General features: G+C 40.7%; 1 protein-coding gene across 1 annotated transcript in view; it reads left to right on the top strand.

The window, feature by feature from the left end:
• Positions 1-23,861, top strand: part of DENND5B (DENN domain containing 5B) — a 179,309-nt gene extending 155,448 nt beyond the window's left edge. The window contains 9 exon segments of the mRNA XM_081818948.1: positions 4-104; positions 2,016-2,137; positions 6,009-6,154; positions 7,623-7,741; positions 9,074-9,261; positions 14,164-14,246; positions 14,458-14,584; positions 16,352-16,526; positions 19,026-23,861. Of these exon segments, the coding sequence (XP_081675074.1) occupies positions 4-104; positions 2,016-2,137; positions 6,009-6,154; positions 7,623-7,741; positions 9,074-9,261; positions 14,164-14,246; positions 14,458-14,584; positions 16,352-16,526; positions 19,026-19,209 (1,245 nt within the window). The 3' untranslated portion in view covers positions 19,210-23,861.
• Positions 23,862-25,392: the final 1,531 nt, after the last annotated feature.

Genomic DNA, 25,392 nt, shown 5'->3' with positions numbered 1-25,392 from the left:
AAGACTGACGTCGGACGAGCTCGGGCATGGATAAGACTGTCTCTAGAAAAGAAGCTCTTGTCCCAGCATCTCAAGCAGTTGCTCTCCAACCAGCTGCTCACCAAGTAAGAGACAGCCTCTTAGACATTTCTGCTTCTGTGACCTGTGTGTCTGCAAAGCAGATTGCATAAGCTGGCAGACTGGCAGCTTAAGCATGAATTGCTGACTCCTGTGCACGTGTGTTCTTCCTTTCTAACAGGCATGTGCGTTGGAAACTCCATGGTTTGACATAGTATTTGATTTTACCTGGGAGGACACACCATACTTGACAGCCAAAGGCCAGATTGCTCTGTTCTCAACCAGAAAAAAAGCTAACTAGTCCACACAAGCTGACAGTAATATCCAAAATATAGGTTGAATTTATGTAAACCTTATATCATAAAGATCACAACAAAACCTGAAGTAGCAAAAAAAAAGTCCGCATTAACAGGTTTCTTTTGAGAGTCTTGCCAATGCTTACATTCAATAGTTTAGAGCCAGGACAGCAATCAAATGCATGTTACTTAATTGTTAACTGTTTTAATAGGTTTCCCTTTACTCCATCAAGAAACCCTCTTAGATAAAATGCATCATCTATATAATATATATGTTAGACCTAATTTGAAGGCTGAGGACTTAGGTCTCTAGAGCAAAGCTATGCAAAAAATTCAACAAAGATCTCAAAGATCTCAAGACTGTGTGTTGGAATCTCATCATGGTAACATTCTTTTTGTAGTTTTGCGTTTGTACACATCATCGATTGGGCTACTTACCCCCTAGAGCATTTTAAGATGAGTCATAATGTCCAAAGAGTAGGTTTGATAAAGAATGCAAAGTGAGGTATAACCTGTGAACCTAATCTTATTCTCTGAAACTGGTTACTCCCCTCACCCATCCCTGCCCGTTATAAATCAGTCATGGCCACTGTGGCCAAAGTACATAAAGTGCTACATAAAGGTTGGGTGCCTGGGGGTACCTGGCTGGCTTAGTAAGTAGAGCCATGCGACTCTTGATCTCAGGGTCATGAGTTCAAGCCCCACATGTGGCGCAGAGTTTACTTACAAATACATACATACATACATATAGTTGCACACCTGGCTGGCTCAGTTGGTAGAGCATGCAACTCTTGATCTTGGGTCATGAGTTCGAGCCCCACGTTGGGTATACAGCTTACTTAAAGAAGAAGAAAATCCCACTATATAAAGGTAAATACCAAGTATTTCACGTTTTCTTCTGTACTTTCTTCTGTGCATGCTCTCTTAGTTAAGATTATACTGTATTTACAATTCAGTATCCTTTTTTTTTTTTTTTCTTAAGATTTTATTTTTAAGTAATCTCTACACCCAACTTGGGGCTCGAACTCACAACCCCAAGATCAAGAGTTGTGTGCTTTTCCACCTGAGCCAGCCAGGCTCCCCAGTATCATCCTTTTTTTAGTTTAGTGTATTATAGACATTTCACTATATCATAAGAGTTTAAGCTGTGAAGACTGAATGGCTACGTTCAAATACTGCCTTTACTATTTACTATTTGAATGACTTTGGACAAGATACTTAAGTTTTTTGTATCTCTGTTTTCCTAATTTATAAAATGAGAATGCTTGTAGACTTACTTCATAGGGTAATCATGAGGATTAAATGTATCAACAACTATAAAACATTTGGAAAAGTGCTTAAATGTAAGTGCTTAATAAAAATTACTATTTTTAGTAGTAGTTTTGTTGTTAAAACACTTCATAAACTTTATTTTCAATGCTCACACAGTATTCCAATATATACATATACCGTGATACACTTTTCCTTTTACAAATAACATTTTAGTGGACATCTGTGAATAAGCCTTGCCCGTACTTTGTATTATATTCTTAGGACTGAGTCCTAAAAGTAAAATTAAAGTATTTGGCTTAGACTAAGTGAAGGTGTTTATTTTTAGTGCCAGACATAATGAAAAGCGTGAAAAATACACTATTATTTTGTGCTTGTCTTACCCATTCCTAGGAAGCTTTATAAGCGTTACGCTTTTCTACGCTGTGAAGAAGAAAGAGAGCAGTTTCTTTACCATCTTCTTTCCCTCAATGCGGTTGACTACTTCTGCTTCACCAGTGTGTTCACCACTATCAGTAAGTCTGGAGAACTGGCTATTAAGTGAAGAGCTGCTCAGGCAACTAATGGAATAAGAGTTTATATTTTTCAAAGTGAGATACATGATAGTACAGTGAGATAGACATTGTGAGTGAGGCTGGCCGCAGACCTCTCTTTAGGAATGAAGGTTGTGCCCCAGCAGCTGGGAGGACTGCGGGAAGGCAGCCCTCAGCTGTCAGCCCCTGTGGGGAGGGCCTCACCAGAACAAACTACCTTCCCCCCCCACCCCCAACCCTTCAAGATGATCCCTCCTAGCAGGGCCAGCCAGCATCCTAGGACTATCATAGGGCTGTTCCAGAACTTAAGCTATGGGATCAGCTGAGGACTTCACTGTGACTGCGTCACAGCTCAGCTTCTCTCTCAGCCACGTGGTGATCCCAGGAGCAACATCTTGCATGCTGATTTCTGACTTCATCTGCTTCCCAGAAGGCCCAGTCTGCAGGAGGAAATGGGCTGGATGTTAAAAAGGAATGTTTGATTAGGGACGCCTAACTGGCTCAGTCTGTGGAGCGTGCAACTCTTGACCTCAGGGTCATGAGTTTGAGTCCCATGTTGGGCCTAAAGCTTACTTAAAAAAAAAAAAAAAAAAAAAAGAATATTTTATTAAACAAATGGTCCAGTATCTTACATAAAACACAAAAAATTTTGGGGCGCCTGGGTGGCTCAGTTGTTAAGCATCTGCCTTCCGCTCAGATTATGATCCCAGAATCCTGGGATCGAGCCCTGCATCAGGCTCCCTGCTCAGCGGGAAGCCTGCTTCTCCCTCTGCCACTCCCCCTGCTTGTGTTCCTCTTTCGCTGTGTCTCTCTGTCAAATAAATAAAATCTTTAAAATAAATAAAATTTTAAAAATCAGCATACCATAATAAACGTATAGAACTGTGAACATCATTAAACTTTGATGATTCAGAAAGACTTCAAGACCTCACTGAATAATGTCGGTCTGTAGAGGGAGTAAATGCTGACTGGATATGTGTTTTTGATAGAAAGTCAAATTATAGCATTTATTCTATTCACCAGTACTAATGCTTATGTGCAGCAGCTCCTCTTCACTCCCCACTTTGGAGAATTTTTACTTCTATCAGTTAGGAGTTGTGTTTTGCTGCAAGAATCAGAAACTTGGAAAACAGTGCTTTAGACAAATAGGTTGTTTCGGGGCGCCTGGGTGGCTCAGTCGTTAAGCATCTGCCTTCGGCTCAGGTCATGCTCCCAGGGTCCTGGGATCGAGCCCCACATCAAGCTCCCTGCTCCACAGGAAGCCTGCTTCTCCCTCTCCCACTCCCCCTGCTTGTGTTCCTCTCTCGCTGTGTCTCTCTCTGTCACATAAATAAATAAAAATCTTAAAAAAAAATAGGTGGTTTCATATTTCTTATATAATGAGAAGTTTCAAGATAGTCCATAGTACGTTCATGGACCCAGGGTCTTTGTCCCTCTCTTCCTAGACAGTCCTCAGTGTGTGCTAATCACCTCGTGGTCACAAGGTGGCTATTCTCAATCCACCTTCTAGCAGGAAGGAGTGCCAAGAAGGAAAGGGCAGAACCTGTGCTAGAAAAATGGGATTTTCTAAGAAATCCCAATAAATATAACATTTCACTGGCCAAAAATTTGTAGGTTTTGGCTTTCTATTTTCTGATAGAAGCAGACAAGGAAAAATGGAGCTGAACTGGGTATTGGACCAACCAGTAATATCTGTCAACTATCCATTAGTATCTAAACTATCAGTCAGTTTAGTACATTACTGCTGGTATAAGAAGCTAAGATGTTAGGGGTGCCTGGGCGGCTTAGTTAAGCACCCAACTCGATTTCAGCTCAGGTCATGAACTCAGGGTTGTGACATCGAGCCCTGTGTCGGGGCTCCCCACTCAGTGGGGAGTCTGCTTGAGATTCTCTCCCTCTCTCTCTCTTTTTTTAAAAAAGAAGCCAAGATGTGCAGTTTTAAAAGAGAAGAAATAGCAGAGGTAGTTAGGATTTCTAAGATCCTGCCTATATCTATAGATTTCATTTAAGTAACTCTTCGAGGAATTGAGATCTTCATGAAAGAAATAGTTTAAGTTTAATAATGTTTCTCCTTATTCTATGTAATCACTCTTGTGCATCTGTGGTCCCTTTGCAGCCTCAGAACTGCTGACCCTAAACCCTTTTTTTTTTTTTTGCAGCTTTTTTAATCCTCTCCGTGAAAGGAATGAAAGAAGCCTTTGGCACCTAAAATAAAGTCTTGCACTAACCTCTTCTGCTTTCAGTTTCTAAACCCATTTGATTCTGATGATTACTAAACCATGAAAGTATGGCCTTTCCTCCGACATTTTCCTTTCCTTCAGCCAAAATGAAAAGACAGAAAGGGAGGTTATTCACCCAACATAAAGAAAGTCGTTTATGTAAAATTAGGGAAATGAACCATTTATCCCATTCACTTTCCTCATCTAAGAGTGCATTGAACCACGATCTCATTTTCTGAGGCTGTATCTGGGCACCTTGTCCAATAAATGTGTATCATCCTATGTGTAGATCTTTCAAGGAGGGTTTCTTTTTTTTTTTTTTTTTTTTAAAGATTTTATCCATTTATTTGAGAGAGAGAATGAGAGAGAGCAGGGTCAGAGGGAGAAGCAGACTCCCTGCAGAGCAGGGAACCCGATGCGGGACTCGATCCCGGGACTCCAGGATCACGACCTGAGCCGAAGGCAGTCGCTCAACCAACTGAGCCACCCAGGCGCCCCTCAAGGAGGGTTTCTAATACCCCTTCTTAGGACTAAAGGAGCAGAAATCCCAAGGATACCAACAAAAATTGATTCTACCCTGCTTTAAAAAAAAAACCAAGCATGACTCTGAGGGATAAAAATGCACCCAGTGTGTTTGAGCCATCCCCATTTTTAAAAGAGGATGGAGGGAGTGCACAATGTATAGAGAGCCATCCTGTTTGAGCAAAAGACGGTGATAGGACAGTGACATCTAGTGGTGTGCCTTTTGAAGAGCCTTCAGAAGGAAAAGTGCACACAGATTTCTTTCTACATTTTGATTCTTTCCGCAGGGCTCCTCTTGTACCTCCTGAGTGGCCTCGATAGCTTTCCAAATTGTGGTTTATAGACTTTATGTTGGGTCCAGAATGGCATTGGTTATTACTCTTGGCTTTGCTTATCATGGTGTAAAATTGGGATGGGGCACCTGGGTGGCTCAGTTGTTGGGTGTCTGCCTTCTGCTCAGGTCCTGGTCCTGGGGTCCTGGGATCGAACCGCACGTCGGGTGTCCTGCTCGGCGGGAGGCCTGCTTCTCTCTCCCCCACTCCCCTGCTTGTGTTCCTGCTCTCACTGTCTCTCTCTATATATCAAATAAATAAAATATTTTTTTAAAAAAATTGGGATGGGAACGTTCTGAAACATTGCCTGAGAAAATTAGCAACAAGAGGATAGTGTCCAAGAAGTCATTCACCCCCTTTTACCTACGAAACCATATCAGTAACCATGTTCATTTATATACTTGATTTTAGAACAAAATTTAAAATGTTAAAGCAATGAAAATTCTGTATAGCAGGCAATTCTGGTGTTAATGCCTGGGATTGTTTTTTTGTAAATGTAGAAGTTACATATATCACCATGGTGATACTCTGCATGCCATGCATACCTGGTGATATATATGCCATGGAAACCATCAAAAGTGTTGAGACTTGTGATTTATAAACTGGACTTCATTTTTCTAGACTGGAAGAGGCGATCTCATCTCTTTGTTTAAGTATATCTTGATAGATCATAATGAGCAAACTACCTATGAAAGCCAGCGGAGTCATTAATACATATTTGCTTTATTATCAGGAGAATTTTATTGTAATTTTTACTTAATTTTAGCATTGTTCTTTCAGTGATTCCATATAGGTCAGTGATCATCCCCATCAAAAAGCTGAGCAATGCGATCATCACATCGAACCCTTGGATCTGTGTATCAGGAGAGCTAGGAGACACGGGAGTAATGCAGATTCCCAAAAACCTCCTCGAAATGACTTTTGAGGTAGGTTCAGCCAATACCTTTCTTAGCAGAAAATGTCATACATAGTTCTTCACAAGGATTCCAGTTTTACTTTTTCATTTTTCCTCAAATAATAAAAGGAGTACTCAAGCATGCAGAATCATTTTTGTGAGTATACACCTAAAATTGTCTTAAACACAGTTATTTTTTTTATTGCTATAATTTTAATTATTAAGCTCTATTTTTCTACTTGCAATGGAATACGTTGGGGCTTTGCTAGGTCCTATTCCATGATTGCCGATGCCTAGCACAGAACCAGGCAAGTAGGGAATATTCTAGTAAATGCTTTTCCCACAGTGGTTCTCTTCCTTACGGTAAAATGCTCCCTACCTGAATCTGGACAAAAGGACAGGAGAGCTGACATCCATGCTTATGGCTTGTAAACCACATGGTGACATTTGTAGAGTGATTCTACAAAAATACCTTTCAATATTGTAGTCAGTTTTCAGGTGTCAGCTGGTGAAATATTCCCCTTGTCTTTGAGCCCCCCTGCAGGCTGATCCTGGCATGCAGGAAGAAGACAAACTCGTGCTCTTGTTTCAGGAGGGAAGTAGTTCTAACTGAATGTCCTATTGTGTTCCTTGGGGTCTGGGAATAGCAGTTTCCACTCAGTCATAACGCACCCAAGAGCCCGTTTTAGCCCTATTTCTCTAATGGACTCATTATGTATAAAAGATTAAAACCCTTGGCTTTTCTTTGACTAGCAAGTATGGAACATAAACTCTATTATAAATCCAGTCGTTACTGTTTCCAGACTCTCTCATTTCTGCCTACTTCTTTCCACCTTTCCTGCCACAGCTAATTCAGGATGCCCTCCTCCCTCACCTGGATGGCTATGATGCCTTCTCACTTGATACAAAGAAGTCAAGGGCTTTAAGAACTCATAGCTCTGATGTTCTCAACCATACATAGTCAGTTGGGGGTTCTGTGATATTTTATCAGAATTTAAAAGTCAGAATTTAATTGACTTTTATTTTTACTCTTTTATCATTGCTTTCTTTTGTACTTGTCCAACAATGGCCAGGAAGGACATTGATAACTACTTTTTTTATGATAGTTTCAAAGACTTCTAGTAGATAAGGGTTGAGGTCAGTTCTGCCTTAGCATTTTATTAGAAACAGAAAAACAGCTGTGTCAGTGATTTTTTTTTATATCTGTGGTTATTTCCTGACCTCACTGTGACTGAATCTAAATAGGATCCTATCGCCACTTGAAATTCGTCTCATTCTAAAGGCTCCCCTCACTTGATAGTTAATGTCCATATGTGTCCTATCTCATAGACGGGCTATATTAGATGTGAATATATTTCTCTAGTACAAAGCAGAGCACATTATGCAGGATGGGTCCTCAGCAGTTGTTAAATTAAATGGAACCAAAGTGCCACCACTAAAGCTAAGTGGTAGTGGGCGTGGGATCAGGCTCTGAATAACCTGTGGTCCTGTCCCTCCAGTGCCAGAACTTGGGGAAGCTGACCACTGTTCAGATTGGGCATGATAACTCAGGACTGTTAGCCAAATGGCTAGTGGATTGTGTCATGGTCAGAAATGAGATCACAGGACATACATACAGGTAAGTAAATGTCCTTGGGAGCTCGGAATTCTTTCTTTGAGGCTCTTTAAACAAGAAAATGTTTAAGAATTATTTTCTTCTGGGGCGCATGGCTGGCTCAGCCTGAAGAGCATGCGACTCTTGATCTCAGGGTGGTGAGTTTGAGCCCCATGTTGGGTGTAGAGATTACCAAAAAAATAAACTTTAAAAAAAGAACTGTTTTCTTTCTGAAGCTTTCTCACTGCCTTCGAATTTTAGTTTAGGGTTTTTGGTTTAGTTTTACTTTTTTTAAATTTTCTACTTATTTGAGGGTGAGAGCAGAGTAAGCAAGAGACAACATGAATGGAGGGGGGAGCTGCAGAGGGAGAAGGAGAAGTAGGCCCCCTGCTGAGCAGGGAGTTTCTGGGTTGGGGGAGGCTTGATCCCAGGATCCTGGGATCATGACCTGAGCCACCCAGGCGCCCCTTAGTTTTACTTTTTATGTAATACAAAATTGCCACCAAAAAAACTTTTAAAAAATTAATTGTGTTTGCTCTTAATACTTAGTCCACAAGTGTTAGAAAAGACTGATATAACTGATTTAAAAAAAAAAAAGGCAGCTTAAAGTAATTTAGTAGGAGGAAAGGATCTTTTGGACTCTACTAGTTACAGCTGCTACTCCTCTTTGGAAACATTGTCCTCTTTTCTCCTATAACTCATCTCCCACATTAACTTCTAGTTTGAAAATATTCTTGTCAGAACTGACCACAGTATTTTAATATAGACTAGGTATGAGAAAATACTGAATCATTGTAATTTGGTTGAATGTGATAACAATTTCTGGCTATATAAGAAAGAATGTCCTTATTTTTCAGAGATTCATACTGAAGTGTTTTTAGGGGTAAAACGTCCTGATGCATGGAATGTACTTTAAAATACTTCAACACAGGGGTGCCTGGGTGGCCCAGTCATTAAGCGTCTGCCTTTGGCTCAGGTCATGATCCCGGGGTCCTGGGATCCAGTCCCACGTCGGGCTCCCTGCTCAGTGGGAAGCCTGCTTCTCCCTCTCCCACTCCCCCTGCTTGTGTTTCCTCTCTCGCTGTGTCTCTCTCTCTCAAATAAATAAAATCTTTTAAAAAAATAATAAAATACTTCAACACAAAATAAAAACAAAGCATATAGCAAAACATTAAAGAATATGGGTGTCTGTTACACGATTCTACTTCTCTGTATGTTTGAAATTTTAAAATTAAAATTTAAAAAACAACCCATAGGCACTAAAATGATGGGCTTCACCCATGGTGCCATTTTAAAAATTCTGATTAAAACTAGTAAAGTGCTGGTGATGGAGAAGTTGTTTTTCTGACCTACAAGGTTCCCATGCGGGCGGTGGTTGGGGAAAGGCATTGATGATGGAAGCCTGGAGAGAATCCTTATTGGGGAATTGATGACCTCAGTGGCAGATGAGGATCTGGTAAAGCAGTGTCGGACTCCACCCCAACAGAAATCCCCCACCTCAGCTCGGAGACTGAGCATCACTTCACTGACAGGAAAAACCACCAGTAAGTACCACCATTGATTGTTAAATTTGCAGTGTGCCTCAGATGTTGCGGGCATCATGTGGTCGTTTCAGAGGAAACTGTTGCATTAATGAATTGTGACAAGATTAAAAAGAAGAAAGCTGAGGAAAATTAATTTGGGCCAACGGAATTTGAAAGAGGGAGGGAGGAGAGAGGAAAGGGAAAAAATACGGCAAGAATTAACAAATAATTAAAAGCCTGAAGAATTTAGATATTAAAATCAAACAAAAACTGCATGCTCTGTTTTAATTAAACTATGGAAATGTGAGTAAATAATATTTTGACTGAAACTTAAAGGAGGAAGGGCACCTGGCTGGCTCAGTCAGTAGAGCATGCAACTCTTGATCTTGGGGTTTTGAGTTCAAGCCCCATGTTGTGGGGTGGATTGTACTTTAAAAAAACAACTGGGGCGCCTGGGTGGCTCAGTCATTAAGCGTCTGCCTTCGGCTCAGGTCATGATCCCAGGGTCCTGGGATCGAGCCCCGCATTGGGCTCCCTGCTTAGCAGGGAGCCTGCTTCTCCCTCCCACTCCCCCTGCTTGTGTTCCCTCTCTTGCTGTGTCTCTCTCTGTCAAATAAATAAAATCTTGAAAAACAAAAACAACAACAACCTTAAAGGAGGAATAAGGACAGTTCTTATTACAATACTCCCAGAGAGCTACATCTAGCTATCCAGAGCCCCTTATTCCAAGAGAAAATCTAAAAATTCCTCTCCCTACCCCTATGTTCCTATGGAAGTAATAAAATACTATAAAGGAGTGACATCTATGGGTAGGATGCTATACTTATATGCCATCTTTAATACTACCATAAACTTCCAATTTATGCTAATGTGGGCTTTAGTAGGTTGAATAATGTCTCCCAAGGGTATTAGATCCTAATCCCAGAATCAGTAAATGTTACTTTATTTGGAAAAAAGATCTTTGTAAATGATTAAATTAAGAATCTTGGGATGGGGAGATTATCCTGGATTATCTAGGTGGGCCCTAAATGCAGTCACACATATTCTTTTTTTTTTTTTAAGATTTTATTATATGACAGAGAGAGACAGCAAGAACAGGAACACAAGCAGGGGGAGTGGGAGAGGGAGAAGCAGGCTTCCCGCTGAGCAGGGAGCCCGATGTGGGACTCGATCCCAGGACCCTGGGATCATGACCTGAGCCGAAGGCAGACGCTTAACGACTGAGCCACCCAGGCGCCCTGGTCACACATATTCTTAAAAGAGGGAGGCAGAAATTGGAGTGATGCAGCTGCAAGCCAGAGAATGCCAGCAACCACCAAAAGCTTGAAGAGGTGAGGAGCATGTGCTCCCACAGAGCCTCCAGAGGGAGGGTGGCCCTGCCTTGATTTCTGCCCGGTGATAATTTCTGACTTCTGGCACTCCAGAACAATGACCTGGGATCATGACCTGAGCCGAAGGCAGTCGCTTAACCAACTGAGCCACCCAGGCACCCGATTTCTGTTGTCTTAAGTCACCAAGTTTGTGGTAATCTATTACAGGAGCTACAGAAAAACTAAAACAGAGGCAGTATGATTAGTGAAAAATTACAGAAGTTTATCAGTGAAGTGGTTTTATTTCAGCTATAGACAATAAAGCCATAAGTAGAATATAACAGAACCTGAGAGGTTTTCAGTTTACCAACAAAGAGGTTTCCTTAGATATTTTCAGTCCCTATCCATTTATTAGCACATGGCGATATATTAACTATTAGAATGATATAGTCTAAAAATTCCCCTTACTCTTTCTCAAAGTAGTCCCCTGATTCATAATTCCCTATTGCCTTCAGAGGTAGACTTCACACACTCACTAGAAAAACTAAAATTATAAAGACTGGTAATACCAAATATTGGTGAGGATGGAGAGCAGTGGAATGCTCAGACATTGCTAGTGGGAATGCCAAAGGAAAAACAGTTTGGCACTTTCTTATAAAGACACACACACGTTTAGCACACACTTGATACAGAATCCCACTCAGTATTTACTCATGAGAAGTGAACACATGTAGCTACACTAAGACTTGCAGTCCCATGTCATGTTCATAGGTTTATTTGTAATAGTCAAAATGGAAATAATCCAATATCTACCAGCTGGTGATTGGATAAGCAGAATGTGCTATATCTATTCAGTGGCATACTTCTCAGCAATATATAAAAATGAACAAACTATTGATGTATCTAACAATATGGGTGAATCTCAGAAGCATTATGCTAACTAAAAGAGAACAGACACAAAAGACTAGATGCTATATGATTCTATTTATACTGAATTCTAGAAAAGGCAGTATAATAATGATAGAAATCAGAGCATCAGTTGCCAGGAGTTGAGAGCTAGGGAAGGGGATTGACTGAAAAAGGAGCACAGGGGAGCTTTTTGGGTTGATGGAAATTTTCTACAACATGATCGTGGTGGTTGCATGATACATCTGTCAAAGCTCATCAAATTGCACACTTAAAATTGGTGAATTTATTGTATGTAATCCTAAATTGACTTAAAAGACTGACTTAAGGGGGCGCCTGGGTGGCTCAGTCCTTAAGTGTCTGTCTTCGGCTCAGGTCATGATCTCAGGGTCCTGGGATCGAGCCCCGTGTCAGGCTCCCTGCTCAGCGGGAAGCCTGCTTCTCCCTCTCCCTCTGCCACTCCCCCTGTTTGTGTTGCCTCTCTCACTCTCTCTGTGTCTGTCAAATAAAAAAGTAAAAATCTTTAAAAAAAAAAAAAGACTGACTTAAAAGATTTCAGCCCAATCCATCCAAATTATTACAACTTCTAAAACAGTCACAGGTTTGTGGGATATTACTATTTTAAGAGGCCTAACCTTTGGTCATATTTTCTTTCCTTAATAAGTAGAAAATTTTAAATAACCTGAGATTCAGAGATGGGTAATTGGCATTTTCTCACAGTGTGTGCAAGGTGATATTTAGAGAACTAAAAGTTATAAATCAGTTTTAAAATACTTCTGATTAGAGGCTCCTGGCTGGCTCAGTCGGTAGAGCATGAGCCTCTTGATCTCAGGGCTGTAAGTTCGAGCCCCATGTTGGGTTTAGAGATTACTTAAAAATAAAATCTTTATGGGCGCCTGGGTGGCTCTGTCGTTAAGCGTCTGCCTTCGGCTCAGGTCAGGGTCCTGGGATCAAGCCCCACATCGGGCTCCCTGCTCTGCAGAGAGCCTGCTTCTCCCTCTTCCACTCCCCCTGCTTGTGTTCCCTCTCTCGCTGTGTCTCTGTCAAATAAATAAATAAAATCTTTTAAAAAATAAATAAATTAAATCTTTAAAAATAAAATACAACGGATTAGTACAGTGCTATTTTAGAATGAATAAAAGTTTTCAAAATACATCTTCATGTTTATTTTTAAAGATTTTATTCATTTGAGACAGAGAGAGAGAGAGAGCATGAGCAAGGGGAGAGGCAGAGAGAGAGGGAGAAACAGGCTCCACTGAGCCGGGACCCCTTCTTGGGGCTCAATCCGAGGACGCTGAGATAATGACCTGAGCTGAAGGCAGATGCTTAACCAGCTGAGCCACCCAGGCGCCCCAAGGTCTTCCTGTTTAAAAAAGAAAATATTCAGGGGTGCCTGGCTGGCTTAGTCGGTAGAGCATATGACTCTTGATCTTGGGGTCATGAGTTTGAGCCCCATGTTGTACATAGAGATTACTTTTAAAAAAATAAAAATTAAAAAAATATATTTAGAGAAAGGAAAAAGTAACTAGCAGCTGAAGAGGCCACATACTTGTTGTTTTTGTGCATTGTCTGGGTTCCTGTCCCCACCAGAATGTAAGTTTGTCAACCATAGAGATTTTTGTGTTTTACTTATCTCTTGATGTATATCTTTTTTTTTTAAAGTAAGCTCTATGCTCTAGTCCTTCAATCATTAGAGGTTCCCATTTACAATTTTTATGCATTGGTGTAGAAAAACTTGAGTTCTACCTGAAGAATGTTTTATGCAAGAAATCCTCCAGCAGTATGAATTCGAAGATTCTTAAACACTAAAATGTGTAGTTTGTCCTTTATGGTGTGACATGTAAATTAAATTTAATAGTTAATCACCATAAGAAATTACCAAATATTTAATTTTTTCTCTTGTTACCTACCTACTTCTATCCCTAAAATCTGTTTACTATCTTTTTATTTTTTTAACCATTCTTGGGGTTTGGGCGGCAAAGGCAGTTTAGATCCCATTCAGGCAGCCCACCACGCTCTCCCCCAAGAACAGGGCCTAAGCATGTGCGGGGGGCGGGGGGGTGGCAAATGAAGCAGTGTCCAGATGGACTGAGTACCAGAAAAGGAAGCAGTTCTGGGCTTCGGGTGCTGCAGTGTACCAGGCATCTTCCCTTTACTTTCAACACGATAGCAAAAACACAGCTTTCAGGTTAGCCATTCAAAGCTTCACAAACCTGGGTCTCTGCCCACTAAGGGACTCAGAGGTAGGTAGGATAAGAGGGTACCTGCAAATGATGCTGTGGGTCTTTCCCACCTCACTCCTCAGATCCAGGATCTTGCTAGCACTTTGTGACAGGTACCATGCCAGGTGAATAACACCTGTAATATCTCATTCACCTTTCCCAGTGACCCATGAGGTGTATATTTTCCCTATTTTAGCTAAAGCTGAGGAAATTCAAACTCAGAAGAAATTTGACATCTAACCAAGGTTATAAATTGCAAGTGGTAAAGTTGGAATTTGAATCTAGGAGTCTGTTGGATTCTTTTCCTTTGTGCTAAGATGCCTCCCACTGGGCCGAACTGGCCTAAGGCAAGTTTCACTGGGCCCCTGACAAGCCAGCCTGCTGTGGTGAAGTGTTCCCTGCCTGGTGGACACAGGTGATACCCCATAGTACTTTAGTTTATTTCCCTTGCATGAGAATTCAGGCACTGTTCATTATTTTTTCAGAACCCAATGCTGGACAGATCCAAGAAGGAATTGGAGAAGCTGTGAATAATATTGTGAAACATTTTCACAAACCTGAAAAAGAGGTATGATGATCTATAAAACTTAATATATAGGATTTTAAAGCCATTTTTACACATGATCCATAAGGCAGTAGAGGGTATGTTAATTTTTATTTTTAAGCTTTCTCATAGCTATAAAAACAAGCTTCATAGCAGTCCTCAGCACCTCTTCTAGCATCTTGTTAAACATAGATGCGGCCGATCATCCTTTGGCACTGTGTGTTTTGCTCCACAGAGAGGAAGCCTCACAGTGTTGCTGTGTGGAGAAAATGGACTGGTTGTGGCACTTGAACAAGTCTTCCATCATGGGTTCAAATCTGCCCGCATCTTTCACAAGAATGTCTTCATCTGGGACTTCATAGGTAAATTAAAGCGAGTGTATATTATTGTAAGGTCACTGAAATGTTTCTTAGAAAACTCGAAGACCCAGGAGTTTAAGCAAATAAGGGTTAGTAACAAGGGAGTACATTTTTTAAAATAAATATCAAATTAGCAGTATCTTTGCTTTTCATTCATTCAACAAATATTTACAGTGTCCATAATATTCCAGACACTATTCTAGATACTCAAGATATACATCAAGGGACAGCTGGCTGGCTCAGTTGGTAGAGCATGGGACTCTTGATCTCAGGGTCATGAGTTCAAGCCCCACGTTGGGCATAGAGCTTACTTTAAAAAAAAAAGATATACATCAAGAGATAAGTAAAACACAAAAATCTCTATGGTTGACAAACTTACATTCTGGTGGGGACAGGAACCCAGACAATGCACAAAAACATAACAAGTACGCATTTCATCTAGTATGTTACAAAGCTATGTTTGATGTGGAAAAAAATAGAGCAGAGTGACAGGACATGGAGTGGAGAGTGCTCTTCTAAGTGGGGTGGTTATACGCTTTGTGGACAAGGTGACATTTGAGCAAAGACTCTAAGGAAGTTAGTCGAGCCATGTGACTATCTGGGAAAAGAACACTGGGGGCTGAGAGAACTGCCAGGGAGAGGCCCCAAGCTGGGAGTGGTGTGCTTGGCCTTTTCATGGAATAGCAAGACTAATGTGATGGGGCAGAGTGAGGGAGACAAGAGACTAAGAGGATATTGGGGAAGAGGGCTGTTTACTGCCAGAGCCAGGTGCTTTAGGGCCATCTAGGTCATTGGAAGAACTTTGGTCTTTATCATGATTGAAATAGGAAGTCATTGGAAGGCTTTGAGCCAAGGAGTGAGTGACATAATGTAACTTCTGTTTTAGAAGGATTACTCTAGCTTTATGCTGTCCAGTATGGTAACCACTAGCTACATGTGGCTATTTAAATTTAAACTGATTAAATTTAAAATTCACTTCCTTAGTCACACCTGCCTTAACCTAGGAGCTACTAAATTGAACCTTGCAGATATAGAACATCTCATTCATTACAGAAAATTCTGTTGGAGTATGCTGCTCTAGCTTGCTAAATAAGCTTTGTAATCTTTATTTTGGTATGCAGTTCTTCTAGAATTCCCAGTTTTTTTAAAGGGGTGATCAATCATTTTGTGTCTTGTAAATATAGTCTAGATGAAGTAGTTGATTTTATCCAACTTAGAATTTTTAGACAAAGAAAAGGTTGAGAGAGCTAGGCATTTTTTTTTCTTTTGGAATGCCTAGAATCTTACTGCTCCTGTTTCTGGTATGTGTATACATATCCCTTCCTCAGATTTCCTGAATCAGTTCTGTTTCAAGGATTTTGTTGCAAAGTGTTAGCCAGCCATTCTGTAACCAGAACAGAGGGCACCATCTTAATGGCTACTGTATATTTGCTAGTTACTCCTAGAAGATTCTAATCTTGACAGAGGAGTCCGTTTTTTTTCTTTTTTGCCAATTTCCATTGCTTGAAGGTATTCTAAAGAGAGTAAACTTTCTACCCTTCTGGAATGCAGTCTAGATTAGAAAATAAACTCCTGGGAGTATATTGTTCCACTGTGAAACATGGACCTCTGGAATTCTTCTTGAAACCAGTGATAAAGTAATGATTTTGGTTTCTGAACTGGCTATAATGCAAAGCATCAATAGTGTTTCCAGAATAAACTAAGTGATTAATCTTTCTGTATATGAAGTATTAATGTCTATTATTATATGATTCTGACTTCCTTCCCCAGAGAAAGCAGTTGCTTATTTTGAAACCACTGACCAGATTCTAGACAATGAAGATGATGTCCTTATTCAGAAATCATCCTGCAAAACCTTCTGCCACTATGTAAATGCTATTAATACTGCACCCAGGAACATTGGGAAGGACGGCAAATTCCAGATTTTAGTTTGCCTTGGAACACGGTATAAAGCCAGCTCTTGACTTTCCCTATATTTGTTACGTGTTGAACAAGAGTCCAGAAGGGGTTATGCCAGATCATGCCCCTTCCAGAGCTCTCCCCTGGGCTTCTTTCATTCCTAGTTTTCTTAGGAGACTACTGTTTGTTGGGTACTTGCTATGTATTGGCACTATGCTAAGTACGTTACATTCATTATCTCATTTAATCCTCCTGTCACTTCACTGTTACGCTACATGAAGTAGCAGCTGTTTTCTCATCTACGCAATGAGCTGTACCCTCATTGTGTAGATGAGAAAGCAGAAAATAGATGAGGCATAGCTAAGTTAACCAACTTTCCCAAGGTCACACATCTAGAAAGAGGCAGAGCCAAGATTCATACCCAGTCTCATTAGAGAGCCTCAGCTCCCAACCATTACACTACACTGGCCCCAAAGGTGGGCAGATAGGTGATAGGTAGTTTGTAAGGAATTTGACACACCAGCACATACACATACATATATTTACAATATACCACCGTATTACTTTAAATTTAAGAACATTATAGAATTCATACTAATTTTTTTCTATATAAATAATTCTTAACTATATAAAGTCTTTAAGACAATTTCCTACCCCTGTATTTTTGGAAAATGACACATAGGAGCTGCACAATGATTAATTTTAAAACAGCTGTCAGAATTGTAAGAAATGAAACACGTAGACCTTCAGAATAATTTTTTTTTTTTTTAAGATTTCTTTATTTGAGAAAGAGAAAGTACAGGGGAGGGGCAGAGGGCGAGGGAGAGAGAGAATCTCAAGCAGACTACCCGCTGAGTGTATATTCCAACACAGGGCTCAATCTCACAACCTTGAGATCATGACCTGAGCCAAAATCAAGAGTCAGATGCTCAATGGACTGAGCCACCCAGGCATCCCAAGAAGAAGATTCTTTTTAAGTTATCTGTGCAGTGTTTGTTTTTTCCTACAGCCCTGGCTCCCCAACGAGATTCAAGATGGCCTAGTTATGGCTGCTGTTGTCATGAAAGGCATATTGTGGGGCACCCGGCTGGCTCAGAAGAGCATGTGACTCTTAATCTCAGGGTTGTGAGTTTGAGCCCCCTTTTGGGTGTAGAGATTACTACAAAAAATAAACTTAAAAAAGAAAGGCATATTGAGGGATGCTCAGTAAGGACATCTTAGGTACTTAGTGACAGATAACTAATGTCAGAGTTTAATCAGTACACACTGAAGGTTGTGCACCTGGGTGGCTCACGTCAGTTAAATGTCTGCCTTGGGCCCAGATCATGATCCTGGAGTCCTGGGATCGAGTCCCACCATCGGGCTCTCTGCTCAGCGAGGAGTCTGCTTCTCCCTCTGACCCTCCCTCCCTCCCCTCCTGCGCTTTCTCTCTCAAAAAAAAAAAAGACACACTGAAGGTTGAGATGTTGTCCTGAAACAACTGGTTTACAGAACCAAGTTCTTTATTTCTTCTTAATAAGAGGGGCCAATTTTAGCTATGCTTCTAAAATTCCTTTTGGAGGCGCCTGGGTGGCTCAGTCGGTTAAGCGTCTGCCTTTGGCTCAGGTCATGATCCCCGGGTCCTGGGATTGAGCCCCATGTCCGGCTCCCCGCTCAGTGGAGAGCCTCCTCCTCCCTCTCTCTCTGCCTGCTGCTCGGCCTACTTGTTCTTTCTCTCTCCGTGTCAAATAAATAAAATCTTTTAAAAAAGAAAGAAAGAAAGAAAGAAAATTCCTTTTGAACGTGATCCTTATCTTCTTTTGTATCTTTACTGTTCTGATTAATTAGACCACTGCAGCCCCTCTGTAGGTTTATAAAATCTACTTAATGTTTTTCTGCTTTTTGTTCCTTACCTTATATAAGGTATGGATGTTATGTTATGTTGTGTTAGTCTTTTAAAAATGTTAGTCCCAACTATTTAATGTAGTCTTTCTTCCCATAGGGTCAGTATACTTTGGCATGCCTTGCCACAGATGTCTGAGTAACACCCCTGTAAAAGAGAGATACAAAATGACATTCTGCCTCTTTTTTTAAAGTGTTAAATCGGGGGCGCCTGGGTGGCTCAGATGGTTAAGTATCTACCTTCGGCTCAGGTCATGATCCCAGGGTCCTGGGATCAAGCCCCGCTTCTCCCTCTCCCGTTCCCCCTGCTTGTGCTCTCTCGCTCTCTCTGTCAAATAAATAAGTAAAATCTTTAAAAAATAATAAAGTGTTAAATCAGAATACAGAATCTCTTTAATGTGGTTAAGTCCTTATGGCCGATTTGTCCAGACTTACTTTTACAATCTCTTGGGTTTTCCCATTAGCTTACACTGTCTCAGTACTGTTATCTTTTTAACCAGCAAATTTCCAAATTCTTGACTTTGGTCTCCTCTCTGCTGACCTCCAAACTTGACTAGGTTTTGCTCTGTCCAACCCCGCGCCTTCCCATTGAAAGCTCTAACGTGTGTGTTGTTCTGCAGCAAGGTCAGCAGAGCTCAGGACTTCTTTCTCTTTGAATCTGTAGGGATCGCCTGCTCCCACAGTGGATCCCACTCTTAGCTGAGTGTCCTGCCATTACCCGAATGTACGAGGAAAGCGCCCTCCTGCGAGACCGCATGACTGTCAACTCTCTCATCCGCATTCTGCAGACCATTCAGGACTTCACCATAGTCTTGGAAGGCTCACTCATCAAAGGTGTGGATGTGTAACCCACATGGCTAGAAACGCTCAGTCCAGACCCCTTGTTCCTGAGCCTTCCCCAACTATGGGAACTGATTTGGACTTGTCTGACAAGGGAGTGAGTCAGTGCAGGGGCAACACACTGTATTCCCCAATTTGAACAATCCTCACACTACAGACAAGGCAAAATGCTGTATTGTAGTTCATTTGAACCTGGAATTTAGTATAAAATAGAGTATTTTCATGTGTTAGATGTGTGTAAATATGCTATCTTCTTTAAGAAATTATATTACTCTAATAAGATACTTTTCTTAGATTGAATATTCCTGTGACTTAAAATAAGTAGCTTAACCGCATTGGGAGTTGGGGAGGGGAAGAGTGGTGCTAGCCAGGAAGAAGCCAGTAAACATGTAATTACAGTGCAACCCAGTCAGGCTTTTTTTTCCCTCCAGGTATCACAGAGGAACCCAGAATGCATTGTTATGTCATAGCCATCCATCCTGGTGTGTCCGATCCTTTGTATTGTGAATGTGAACAGCTTTACCTACTGTACATGATAGTCCTCACTTACATTTTTTTTTAGGTTACAAATGGTTTCATACATTTGAATTAAGTCACTTTTCCAGCCTTTTGGAAAAATTTTTCCGTCGGCACAAGATAAAGATATGATTCAAATATTTTAAATACTGGACCCCAGGAGCTTGGCTGAACTGGAAAGAGAACACACAAAGCCCTGAAAAGTATGTTAAATTGTAGGATTATAACTTCTTTACACTTTGGAAAGATTAGCCTAGACTAACTTCATTCTTGGCATTTTTATTCTTGTTATGTGAGGTACTTTGAAGAGATGTGAATTTCAGAGTGTTGGTCTCATAGTTATAAGAACTGCAAACGGCAGTTTGATTCTGTACTTATAATTTGGCCATCTGACCCCTGCAGCAGTTCCTTACCTCAAGGGTAATCTCAAACCCTGTCTTTGTTAGGTTCCATTCACCCCTCCCCTCCCTTCTTCCTGTGCCCATCCCCCTCTCAGGAAATGGAAGGAATGTCTAAGGAGGAGGAGGGCTCTGCGTAGCTTGGAATGTTTTTGTGAAAGTATTTGTTGACCATGATAATGCAAATAACAGAGGGAAAGAGCAAGAATGAACCCTTTCTGGGTGTTTCAGGGCAAGTTTTATGTTCCTTTTTAAGAAAGGGTAATAATATAAAACAACTGGCCCTGAGAAGGTAAAAGCCAGGGCAGCACAGACTGACAAAAATGGAAGCAGAACAAGAGGCATCAGTTTTGAAAGACCAAACATTGTGAGTAGCTTTCCAGCTTGGTATTTTATAAGGAAGTTAAATAAATGTGGGGTTAGCCAGTTACCTTGGGTCTTCGTTTATAGTAGGTCCTGTAACTCATTAGGCATTTGCACATTGTTAGTGGTGAAATTGCCTCAGCAGAGCTCCGGGGTTTATTCCCAGTTGTGGCTGAGGAGCAAAGCCATGGCCTCTCAGGACCCTTGTACAGTCTTGAGGGTCCTGGGCTTAGCCAACAGTATTGTTCCACTTATTTCCTGGAGGAAGAAACTAATGAAACAAGTGCCTCACTCCCTTTATCAAACACTGTATTCAGCCGGGGTCACCAAGGCACATCCCCTTTTAACCAGTGACTTAGTAATCCAGGAGCACCGGGGGAGTTGAAGGCAGCATTTAGAAGCCCATGGAAGGGCTTTAAGAAGATGATTCTGGGTGACCTGGGTAGCCTGGAGATTTGCTCGCCTGAGGCTAAGGGCTGTCTGCATTGGTGTAGCTCTTCCAAGGACCTGGAAAGTCTATCATGGGAGGCATCCAGACCCTATTTAACATGGGGTTCTTGTGTTGCAGTGATCAGACACCACAGAATGATCAGTGCAGGGTTTTATTCTTGGTACCTTTCTTAGAAGGCCATGCCTCTGGCACACTCTGGGCAGCTGAGAGATGACTTAGGTTAGCGTGCTAGCATTGAGTCATCATTTTATAGATGGGAACGCTTGATCAGAGAGGCTAAATACCCCACGGCTGGTCAGTGACAACAACCAGACTCTAGAGCTCGTGTCTTTTATTAACACCAAGGCTGCATGAGACTGAGCTCTGAGGAGGCATTCATATGAATAGTCTTTCTACCCCTAGATCTTTACCCATACCTAAACAGGTAGGAAAATCACTGTTAATATTCGTTTGTAAGAATCATTTATAAGGATTAACATTCATTTTAACAAATTGTTCTCAAGTGGTTGAGAATTACATCCATTACAAAAACTAGGAGCAAAATTGGATTTGGGGCCTGTGAATAAAGCTATTACATTAAAAAGTACCCCAAAAAAGAGTTACACCTAAAGTTTTATCCCACTTTGTGTAGTATGACCATTACAGTGGAAATAACCGATTTCAAAAGAAACAATCACACCAGAACTGACACCTCCTCTAGAATGCTGGACCCTTTAAATTGGTTACCTGAGGAGCCCATATAGTTATTCCAGTGATTAACAGCCAGGGCTCCAAACCTGTGGGGACCTCCTTGCAAGATGCTTGGATGGCCTACAGCCCATTCTTCTGTTGCCAGTTATGGTAAATCTTGGCCTTTTAGAAGAAATTTAATATTTGGAAACAAAATGTCCTTAGGATACAACTTGATGAAAAAGGATGCTTAAGCAGAGTTTGAGGTCACAAAAGAAACAATTCTAAAGAAATAAGACTTCGTTCTTATGTGGCTTATAACTACCTCTAAGCCAATACCAGAATATTTTGAGCAGGACAGAGGCAGAACCCTTAGAATAAATGTCTATAGCTGACCTTTGGAAGGACCATACCCAGTTAGAGGTATCCTTTTTGGTATATTAATTTTTTAATTAGTATATTGCTTCATAATCACACCTCAGAGTTTAAGTAAAAATCAATTTTGTAATTGACTTTTTTTCCTCAGAATAAATTAAAAGTAGTGCCCGGAACCACAATTAGTATTTTCATATAATAATAGCTTGAGAGGAAATTGTTTTAAAATGAAATTGCCAAAAATATTACCTCTTGAAACATCTAATTTCCAAGTGTTTTCCAGATGTCCTGAAACTCCGAATCTCAACCTTTCTGATACAGTGGTGGGACAGTGTGTGAGCCCAGAAAGCAGTGCCCTGGGTGGGGCTCATTAGCGCCTTAAAACTGACTGAGGCTCCATGTGGGGTGTGGAGTAGCATAAAGTGGGATTCTAGTTGGGGTGAAGTAGGCCTACAGAGAATAAAAGTTCTTCCTCTTTCTCTTTCCCACTGGGAGCAAGAATTTTATATAAGAAACTGAAACCTGCAAAAGTTTGCAATTTCCCTCTAAAATTTATTTTCAGTGTTTCACACATTTTTGAACCTTTGTAACCCTGTGTATTTACTTTAACATGTCTTTTTTTAAAAAAACATTTTCATGAACTTCTGTCCTACTACATGAATGATATGGGGAAATAACTGAATTGCTTGTATTTCCTTTTTTTGGAATAAAGCACTGTTGTATGCAAATGTAAGTGAAAGAGAGGTAGAGACGATACTTAACGGTATATGTGTAGGATATGTTGACACCTCTAAGATACTTTGAAAGATGAGGCAACAGACGAGGACCTCAGATCCCCAGGGAAATATTTATTTGACAGCATTGAGAGTGTAGCTCTTAATTGAAATATCTTCTTTCTGCTAAGAATTACGATTTTTTAGTGGATTTTCACTTGTATTTTCTCTGTGAGGTTTACAGAAACTATCCTTTTCACCATGTTGAAAGGACAATCTGACCCTTAGCTATTTATATTTCAGTATTAACACACCTTCATTGATTGAGAATGGAGTCTCGAACTCCTCTCTACTTTTATGAAGTGAATGCTGTTTCCAGGTCATCAGTTTCTTTGGAAGCCCCTGTTCCTTACATAAGTATTTGTTACTTACTTAGCTTAAAAAGAGACGGAAACGAATAATAAACTTCTAGGTCTCTTACTCCTATTAAAATACATTTCTAAATCTCTTGGATTTCCAAGCTTTTTTGAAGAGGGTGCTGATGATGTGATCAGAGGAATCCAAGAAGAAACTCATCCTCCTAGATCTTCCTTGAGCTGATCATCCTCTCAAGGACAGAATAAAGATTAGCTCCAGAAATGTATCACATTGAGCAGTTGACACCAGAGTGAAAAAAACATGTATCAAAAAGTTTCTCTTCATTTGAAGGAACCCAGGGCATCCTTGGGTTATGTGGGAGAGAATCACACTTCATCCAGTTTCCTGAATGTATTTGTGTGTGGCTCCAGTCTATTCCAAACCAAATCTTGTTGACAGTAGAGAGGTATGGTAAGGAGTTCCTGTTGTCAATCAAATGAGGGTGTTAAACATAGAAAAAACCCCTCTGTGTTACACTTGAACCATGTATAAATGTACCCTGTGTATCTTTTTAAACAATGAACATTTCTGCATTTAAATTATATTGTGTTTCTTTGTATTGTTAACAATGCATCAGAACTGGATTTTTTTTTTCCTCATCTGAACATAATATAAAATTTAAAGAGTATTGTGATATTATCAAGCACTTTAACATACATATCAGAGAAACTGACGTGGGTTTTTCAGGTTTTGAAGTACATTTAAATATGACTTTTCATGCTTTGTTCTTTACAAATAAAACTGTGGGGTTGATACTTTGTTTTGCTTTGTTATTATAGAATCTTTTTTTAAAAGATTTTATTTATTTATTTGACAGAGACACAGCGAGAGAGGGAACACAAGCAGGGGAAGTGGGAGAGGGAGAAGAGGCTTCAGGCCGAGCAGGGAGCCCTATGCGAGGCTCAATCCAGGACCCTGGGATCATGACCTGAGCTGAAGGCAGATGCTTAACCGAATGAGCCACCCAGGCACCCCTATAAATAAATAAATGTTAAAAAATAAAAAGCTTACTTTTGGACCTAAGTTTGTAATACCAGTTAGACATCCAAGTAGAAAAGCTTAGTAGACACTTGCACATATAGATTAGGAATTCAGGGCAGAACAGTAGTGTATTTGTCAGGGTCCAATCAAGAGTCAGAAACCACACAGCTATTTGAAGAGGGGTGATTTATTTATTTATTTTTATTTTATTTATTTATTTATTTATTTATTTATTTATTTATTTATAAATGAATAAGCTCTGTGCTCACTGTGGGGTTTGAACTAGGAACCCTGAGATCAAGAGTTGCATTCTCTACCAGCTGAGCCAGCCAGGTGCCCCAAAAGGGGTGGTTTAATGTAAAAGACTATGTATGACAGTTCTCTCGAGAAACAGAACCAAAAGGGTGTGTGTGTGTGTGTGTGTGTGTACATAGAGAAATTTTAAGGAATTCACTAATGCAATTGTAGAGACTTGGTAAATCCAAAATCTACAGGGTAGGCTGTCAGGCTGGACAACCAGGGAAGAGTTGTAGTTCAAGTCCAAAGGCAGTCTGCTGGCAGAATTCTTTCTTGTTCAGAAGGTCAATCTGTGTTCTGTTTAGGCCTTCAACTGATTTGGTGAGGCCCACCCACATTATGAAGAGTAATCTGCTTTACTTGAAGGCCACCAATGTAAATAATTTCATCCAAAAAACATTTTCACAGAACCATTTAGAATAATGTTTGATTAAATATCTGACCACCGTGGCCCAGCCAGATTGATACATAACATTTAACCATCACAAACTGTAACAAGAAATTAGAACAATGGAAGATTTGCTGCTATGCAATAAAAAGAACTCAAGAATACAAGAATTAAAACAAAACAAAACACAAGAATAGCATCTATATGAGCAGCCACTAACTCTAGGCCCAAGGCTAGGCAAACCTAAAATGCCCCCTTTCCCCCAGGCTGAGAGCCCGATTTGTTAGGGCACAACCATAGCCCGTCAGTACTAAAACGCCACACCAGTAGCACTTGTGAATCTACCCTTAGGTGCCAGGGAAGGATCCATGGGGAGGTACCGTGTCCCAGAACTTGCTGGGAGGACATCCATGGAGAGGTGCTATACCAGTAAGACTCAGTGGAGAGTGGAGAGCCACCCAAGGGAATGTCATACGAGGTTAGCTGCTGAGAACAAGAGCTAGGAGCGTCCTGTAGGAGCTTGCAGAAGGAAGCACAGCAGAACAAGGAAGAGAAGCTCCCTCGTCTAGTGCCTCTCCAGAGCATTCTCCTGACAAAGGTGAACATTGTGCCAGCTGGCAAAG

This window comes from Leptonychotes weddellii, chromosome 5 (assembly GCF_054177405.1).
Source record: "Leptonychotes weddellii isolate Sample4059 chromosome 5, ASM5417740v2, whole genome shotgun sequence".
NCBI lineage: Eukaryota > Metazoa > Chordata > Mammalia > Carnivora > Phocidae > Leptonychotes > Leptonychotes weddellii.
This window is presented reverse-complemented; position numbering and strand designations above follow the sequence as displayed.